At 50.1% G+C, this 8,178-nt stretch overlaps 3 protein-coding genes across 3 annotated transcripts; 2 read left to right on the top strand and 1 right to left on the bottom strand.

Moving 5' to 3' along the window:
• Positions 1-939: 939 nt before the first annotated feature.
• On the top strand, positions 940-2,263 carry BC939DRAFT_399774 (rab-GTPase-TBC domain-containing protein; the record flags this gene model as incomplete). The annotated part of the gene is made up of 3 exons (XM_051552498.1): positions 940-1,332; positions 1,469-1,900; positions 2,033-2,263. The coding sequence occupies 3 exons, from the start codon at positions 940-942 to the stop codon at positions 2,261-2,263; spliced, it is 1,056 nt and encodes a 351-aa protein (XP_051409865.1).
• A 264-nt stretch (positions 2,264-2,527) lies between these two features.
• Positions 2,528-4,108, bottom strand: BC939DRAFT_458867 (cyclin-domain-containing protein). Its single transcript, XM_051556660.1, has 2 exons — positions 3,353-4,108; positions 2,528-3,258 (listed from the first exon to the last, which is right to left on the bottom strand). The coding sequence occupies exons 1-2, from the start codon at positions 4,082-4,084 to the stop codon at positions 2,911-2,913; spliced, it is 1,080 nt and encodes a 359-aa protein (XP_051409866.1). The 5' UTR covers positions 4,085-4,108; the 3' UTR covers positions 2,528-2,910.
• Positions 4,109-6,236: 2,128 nt separating this feature from the next.
• BC939DRAFT_458871 (uncharacterized protein) lies at positions 6,237-7,458 on the top strand. Its single transcript, XM_051556662.1, has one exon. The coding sequence runs from the start codon at positions 6,305-6,307 to the stop codon at positions 7,334-7,336; it is 1,032 nt and encodes a 343-aa protein (XP_051409867.1). The 5' UTR covers positions 6,237-6,304; the 3' UTR covers positions 7,337-7,458.
• Positions 7,459-8,178: the final 720 nt, after the last annotated feature.

Here is an 8,178-nt window from a genome sequence, read left to right on the forward strand (position 1 = left end):
AGCGTCATACGACCAAGCATCCTGGGTCGTAAGTCTCTCACGATGCGTATCGATGGAGAGGACACAACTGAAAGTTATGGACCCAAGCATCGTTTCTCACTACAGTGTCCTCTACATATTTGATTCGACCTGTTTCATATTGATCTAGAGTTAGGCCAATACCGGGGAAGATGGGCGCTTCAGGAAATATGGTGTTTGGTGCACAATATTCTCATGCCACTTCTGTGCTAGAGGTTGAACGTTTGAGGTAAGTAAGACCCGCTTGCGTTCAATTGGCACTTCAAGAGCAATTGTCCGAATTGGGACGCGTTACATGGAACATGTGCCAGAAAGGAAGATAACGCCAAGCTGGTACTTACTAACAGAGATGCAATAACGTTCCGAATGCTTTTTAGAGCGCTTCAGATGGACCCTGCCCTGTGGACAAATAACCACTCCTCAGTCGTAGACGATAATGACTCCAGTTATGACAACCACCCAGAACTGTCAGGATACCAAACACTGCCAGCACAGGATGTCAAAGATGACGCAGAGCAGGATATCACGCCAGCCAGCACACCCATTACAGCTACAGCAGAGACCGCACACATACTTTCAGGGACATTAAAGGCCTCTGAACCTGGTACCTCATCGCAAGGAATACCGAATACCTCAGGGGCCGAAGCACAAGATTCAGTAGTGTCAATGTTGTCATCAGAAACGACGTCTGCGGAGACAGCCACTGCGTCAACTAGCTCCCCTTTAGGCGCAATTGAGGGAATGAAACCCAATGCACGCAGTATTTTGCAAGGTGAGCATCAAATTGTAGGGCTCTGAGTTCTGGACCGATCGGCTTGCTAGGTCATACAAAGGCAAGGACTCATTCCTGATTTTGAATTGTGCGTCTTCTTGACGATAGATCCGATGATGATTCTTAGAGGACTAGGCTACGAAGCCGCCATGGGTGACCTGCATCTGGTCGGGACGGAGCACCAGGCGGACGCAGTATATGCATTACAGAGGAGTAAACAGAGGGCGCGTTTCCACAAGTTCAAGGAGATGTTACAGTTGCCTGTGGTCGATCTAGAAGTGCTTCGAAAGCTATCATGGTCAGGTATTCCCACTGCGATCCGCCCCATTGTATGGCAGCTGTTGGTTGGCTACCTTCCTTGTAATTCTGACCGGCGGAATGTGGCATTGGAGCGGAAACGCAAGGAGTATCAGGACGGAGTGCAACAGACCTTCGCAAGAGGAATTGAAGGCCTTGATCAGACGATTTGGCACCAGGTCTTTATTGATGTTCCCAGGACTAACCCAAAGATGGCTCTGTTTCAGAACCAAGCAACGCAACGGGTAGCGTCTGATTTGCAATAAGAACCATGTCTCCTCCAGCTGTATCGTATTACACGCTTGGGCATTCATCATATGGATTCCTGACCGTGCGCTTTGTGGTTGCTACTCTTTCTCCCCTCCTCCCCCCCGCTGATAGTGCCTTGAAAGAATCCTTTACTGCTGGGCCATCCGACATCCTGCCAGCAGTTACGTCCAGGGTATTAATGATCTCGTAACACCTTTCTTCCTTGTGTTCCTCACGGCATATATCAATGAGGATCAGGACCCAGAATCATACGATATTTCCCTGTTGCCGCCAGAAATCTTGGCAGCAATCGAGGCGGATAGTTACTGGTGTCTCACAAAACTTTTGGATGGAATCCAGGACAACTACACTCACGCACAGCCAGGCATTCAACGACAAATCATCAAGTTGCGGGAGCTGATCTGCAGAATCGATGCGCCGCTGGCGGCCCATCTTCAGTCTGAGCATGTTGAGTTCATTCAGTTCTCGTTCAGATGGATGAACTGTCTGTTGATGCGAGAAGTGACCCTGCAGCATACGATTCGCATATGGGATACATATCTGGTAAGGGTCCCTGTAGTATTCTGATTTTGCTGCTGCATTATCTTAAAGTGCAGGTCAGCCAACATCTAACTTGAATATGTCCTATCACGCTTCATCGTCCTTTCGATGCAACGCTCCTTACGGATGAAACAGACGGAACATCCGCATGGCTTCTCAGAATTCCACCTCTATGTGTGCGCCGCATTTTTGACGAAATGGTCTGCAGAGCTGCAGCGGATGGAGTTCCAAGAGATCATGTTGTTTCTGCAAGATGTACCAACGGATGACTGGCAGGAGAAGGATATCGAGCTCTTGCTTTCCGAAGCCTTCATGTGGAAGTCACTCTTCCACGCCTCCCCCATGCATCTTGGCGGGTCAAAATAGATTGAGCAGAATGATGGCTCGAAATAAAAAGAAAATGGAGGACAAGAACTCAGGGACTTCACATGCGTTCAAAAAGACACATCTTCAAAATCGATTGTTTTATCATTTTTTATTTGCTTTTATTTTATTTGCAGCGGTTTGCGATGGGTATCCATGCAGAGCGAAGTCTTTGCTGGTCTCCGATGCTCTATGGTCGACGTTTTGTCTCCTTGGGAACGATTCGTCCAAAATACGAGTCTTAAAAAAAAAAAAAAAAAAAAAGGAGCGGAGAAAAGACGAAAGAAACAGATACTAAAAATGAATACTAATACAATGGTGAGATATGAAATAATGATACAAGCAGGTATGAGGAGTGAAAAGGTTGGCGCTGCTCTCCGACAGAAAAAAAAAAAGAAAAAAAAAAAAGCCCATTCTGCGTGCCCTGTCAAATCTATTTGTGGGAATCCTTTGCGCCTAATCATCAAAAGCTGCATTGAGTCGTATGTCGTAGGAAGAGGCGGTGCTGAGACGTGTCATGAGGGCCATCGTCCTGGCTCCACGCCAGGGCAAAGGGGATAGAGCAGTGGAGCTTTGAAACTCGTCGCGTAGTCATTGGCTTGCCATCCGCCCTCCGTCCTCACCCCACGCCCCCTTCTCAGTCAGCCTCGTTATCCTTGACCTTGAGCTTGGCCCTGTTGCTTCAACCATGTTTCCAAACTATGCAGCCAGTCCAGATACTCCGCCTCGCTCACAAACAAACTGAACTGCACTTGATTGAGGAATTCCATCTCCATCACATTGATCTCTTTGACATTGATCCCCGTCACCTCTGACCACGTTTTGTTAGTAAACGTGTTGTCGTCCAGAAACTTGTTGGCGAGCATCAATGACACTGTGAACAGGCGAAATTCTGAGCCCTGTTGTCCATGAATTGAGGGGTTATTCTTGAGTAGTTTCTGGATGTACTTTAACGATAGCAGAATCACTGACGATGAGAGCTGAGTTGCAGAGAGAACCTATATCCAAGCAGATGCGCAGCAATCAGTGTTACGTTCGGTTGCATCGCATCTTAAATACAGGCGACTCAACCAGTCATTTCTGAGTGCCTACCTTCAAGCAAAACTTTTTAAATGCCGGTCCTGCAGATGGCGGCACGCTTATCCGGTGAGGCACAACGTTGTAGGCGTTGCTCGATGCTCCATTGATGTTCGGCCTGGTGTGCCAAAGGGTATAGACCATCACAGAGGCGAACTCCGCGAGTTGAAGAGTGCTCGTCTGAGGGTTGGTGACGACCTCAATTGCACCTGCGTTCCGTGTGTCTCGCGTTGGGTCATTTGATAGCTGTGGCTGTTGCTGTTGGTGCTGCACTGCTTGCATGCGCTGCTGCTGCTGTTGCTGCTGCTGAATTTGATGTTGGTGTTGAACCTGCATTTGCATTTGTAACTGTTGCTGCTGTTGAATGTTGGGCTGCGACTGAGTCGGTATCATGGCTGGGCCGAGAATTTGTTGCCGCTGCTGGGCCTGCTGGGCCTGGATTTGTTGTTGCAATTGCTGCTGCTGAATCTGCTGCTGTTGTAGTTGCTGCTGAAGATGTTGGGTTTGTAGCTGCTGCTGTTGCTGTTGCTGTTGCTGTTGCTTCTGCTGCTGTGGCTGGATGTATGCAGAGGACGCACTGGATGGTGGTTGCTGATATTGCGGTTGTAGGTATCCTGGAGCCGGTGCAATCCCATGCTGACTAAAACCTAAGGGTTGACTTTGCGGCTGCGACGATAATGGTTGGGATGAGATGTACAGCTGCTGGTGCTGCTGCTGTTGAGAATGCATCTGCGGCTGAAGAAACATTGACGATGCTGGCTGTTGCTGGTATTGCTGCTGCTGCTGCTGCTGAAGTGGTGCCTGAGCTTGATACTGTGGTGGGTACGACTGCTGCACCGGCTGTTGACTCTGATATGCCTGTTGTGAGACCGGCTGTTGCTGGGACTGGTAGGTCTGCTGCTGTGTTTGGTACGGCTGTTGTTGGTATTGCTGTTGGTGTTGCTGTTGGTGCTGCAGTGGGACAGGCGTTGTAGTGACAGAATGGTTTTGGACAGTGCTATATCCGACGCCGGCCGCGGCCATGGGGTCGTATGGTCCACTGGGACCCTGGCTTACGTTATATCCGGGTGCAGTTGATCCTATAGGGCCCATAGATATTGGGGTCAATGAACCGACTGGTGTCCCTCCATTTTGGTATTGCGGCACGCCTGACTGGTAGTAAGCCATTGGTGCATGTGTATCCATGCTGTTGTTGTCAAGAGGTTTCGTTGTGCTTCCGAAGTGTAGGATATGGGTAACGTTATGCTTCCCTCCCCCTCCTGGTGTGAGATGAAGCGAAGTATTCTGTCCTTGGGTCGACACTCAGCGGCGATGGTCCAAGGCGTACTGAAGAAGCTGAAGAGAGGTGATGAAAAAGGGTTCGGTCAGTCTCGACCATGACCAGCTCCTGGTTTATTTTTCTTCAGCCAAACAACAGCCACGTACCGGAAAAGACTATGGAGTTCTGGCGTCAGGCGCAAAAGAGTACGTAACTCGTCGTCTTTGTCGTCTTGTCTCTGTTCTTTTTTTCTTTTCTTTTTTCCAAAAAGGGGCTATTGTCAATCGCGGGTGATCGAGGATCGGTCAATGACAAAGGGTTGACCGTCAAGGGCTACCTTCCGGGCAAGCGACGGGGGGACCTGATGGGGTGTTTTTTTCTAGGGGAGGAGACGCTGATCACGTGATAACCCGGACCTCGCGTTCCCTCACCGGGTTCTGGCTCAATCACATCCAATACCATTTGTACACCTCTGCGCATCATACAGCCACACACGACGATTGCATTCAGCTCACTACCGATATATCATGCATATTTGAGCACTGACCACAGGGTTACAGTAGTCAGTAGTCGATGGCCCTTTTACATGGATGCAGTACGCTCCTCAATAATTTTGACCCCGCTGCAGACAATCCTCTGGTCCCGAAGCTGGGAGACACCAGCCTTCGCCATATTTTGGCCAGCCAGAGGGGTTTCAGTGAAGAGGCAGCTCACAGCTGAGGCAGTAGAGCCGGCGCATATTAACTTGCGCGACAAAGTCATGGTCGTACGTCTTCCCGTTCTGAGGCCGGTCGACTGGACTCTTCTTCGACGTGTGACACTCGTTGCAGTTGACTACCACGTACACTTTCCCCTAGAAGCTTTGCAAATCCAGATTGAACACGAAAAAGAAGACGAGTTCAGGTCAAAGAACAGAACAATAAAATACAGAAGATAAGTCAAGGACATGACCTTACCGTTCAAACGACCATGGACCCGAATATGCGGTAAATCAATGATGTCTTTGTGCTTAATCTAATCTCGCCCTCGATGGTGAAAAGGTTCTTATCTGCAGATCAAGGATGCCGTCTTTTTAGGCTCCCGTATATTGCGACTGCATGAATGAACCATAGTAATGGTAAATTCGAGCGCAAGGCACTAAACGACACTCACATCTGACCAAAGTCATCACTCTTTGTAGCCCAAACAAGATGGTGTAATGAAGCACTGCGTCACGTAATTTGGTCATTTTGGCTGGAAATGGCAAGATGATAAGCGTTGGATGGGCGCAAGTAGACTCGAAAGAACAGGTCCCGTCAACATTCCAGCATGTTCGTGGTAACAAGGGTCTGCACCGTCATAATGAGTGAACCTGCGACAATGACCGCGAGCCTATAGAACAATGAGCAAACAAGGCAAGCTTGTACATTTATGTGTCGGTGATAGGGTTCGTGTGCTCATAGTTTATTTAGGGTGTTCATCCTGGTCATCATTGTCTGATAATAATGACGTACCCACGTGTACGGTCTACGACGCAAGGGCCATCGCGACGCGTCTGTCCAGACGTCAACGAGCTAAGGGCGTTCATCGAGAGAATGGCGAGTATAAAAGGGAGCCCTCCTCGCTCCTCCTCAACATATTATTCACTCAACACTACACTCTACCAACACTACCAAACCAACACTACCAAACCAACACTACCAAACCAACACTACCAAACCAACTCCAACATGACACATCACACTGACAACAAGCCCTCCACCATGGACACCATCAAGGATAAGGCCGCCAACCTCGTCAACAAGGTCACCGGCAAGACCCACGATGACACCACCGGTACTCACCACACTGGAATTCATGACACCACCGCAACCGGCATCCACAAGGACCACAACCCCCTTCACAAGGACCATAACCCCCTCCATACCGGTGCCGCCACCGCAGACTACGCAGCTCCCCAGGGCAACACTGCCGACCGCCTTGCCTACCAGCCTCAGACCGGTGTTCCCGCTCCCGTGACCGGCACCCAGACTCAGGGTGGCCATCACCATCGCGGAGCCGAGGCCGCCGCTCTCGGTGCCACCGGCGCTGCCGTTGCTGGCCATCACCACGAGCACAACAAGCACAACCTTGGTACCAACGTTGGCACCACCGGTGCCACTGGCGTTCCTGGCACCTACAACAACAACACGGCTCTCGGTGTAAACAACTCCACAACTACCGCGGTTCCCGGTGGCGGCATCGCCCATCCTGTCCCCGCTGGCCCCACCGGCACAAGCCAGGTCCCGACCTACGCCCAGAACATCGCCCCCGTGGCCTCCGGCGTCGTCCCTACGGCCTATGCCGCAGACCAGCAGACCCATGAGCACAAACACCACGGTATCCTCGGTCACCACAACAACAACAACAACAATAACAACAACACTCTGACAGGTGAGCACCATCGCATTCACCCTGGTGCCGAGGTTGCTGCCGCAGGAACTACAGCCCACCAGTATGATAACAACTACAACAACAACGTACCTTCGTCGACCACCACTAACACCGTCCCTGCCATGGGCGCCCCCGGCACCACTACCGCTGCAGGCACCCACATCCCTGGCGAGTACAATACCACTGGTTCCTCTGGTATTGGTGCCGCATACGGCGCTGGAAAGGGTGTTGGCACTCAGAACATCCCTGGCGACTACAACACCGCCAACACTACTGCCAACAACGCCATCAATCCCAACTCTGCCGACCGCGGCCGTTATGTTGTCTAAATCTTGACAACATTATGGAAGACGAAAAAGCATTTGTATATAACTGTGTATGATATTTTTCTGAATAAAATAACATGATGCTTCGTGTGTTCGACCGAACACACGACACGCGCCTTTATTCAAAAAAAAAAAAAGAGCTTTGTAAAAAAACTTCGATAGACGTCAAAAAAACGCTCCCCCAATACGAATGCAATCTCGCTAGCGCGTATTTCTTCTGATGATATCTATTCTTCGTCGATTTCTGCCTTGAGGATTTTTCACAGAACCGTGCGAGCAGCATGGTCTCGTTTATATGTTTTCAACTTCTGTTGACCTGGGAACGTAAAAAGGGCAGTTGCAGAGTTTCGGTGCGCCTGTGGAGAGATCGATGAGGAACGTGTTTTTGGTATAACCCAGAGAGGCTTAAGAGCAGGTCTCCTAGGTGCCTTGATGCTTGATCTAACGCTTGTACCTTACTCCCTCCCAGTGTGTTGACGACCATATCCTCCTTGGCTTCGTTGCGGTCAGCAAACAAAACTTGTATAGTCATATGCTCGGTTATGGTAAAATGCATGTCCCTGAGGCCGCTCTCTGCGCGAACGCCATTTGCTTAGAGGCTGGGGGGGGGGGGAAGTCAGAAACCAAAATAGACTGATCTAATTGTAGTCGCTCGACGTCTCTTTCTTTAAATCGATGGACCGGATAATGCATGCGCCTGCACCGTTCACCCACTCCGAGCTACTTTGCCGTACCTCCCCTGCCAGCTTCGGCGGCATTGCGCAGGAAGTGCATCTACAGCTGGTCGACAAGAACCAGGATTTCCTGACCCATAAAAGTTGGCATATCCAAGTGGATGGTGCTGC

The sequence above is a fragment of the Gamsiella multidivaricata genome (genome assembly GCF_025024155.1).
Source record: "Gamsiella multidivaricata strain RSA 2152 chromosome Unknown BC939scaffold_55, whole genome shotgun sequence".
NCBI classification, from domain to species: Eukaryota; Fungi; Mortierellomycota; class Mortierellomycetes; order Mortierellales; family Mortierellaceae; genus Gamsiella; species Gamsiella multidivaricata.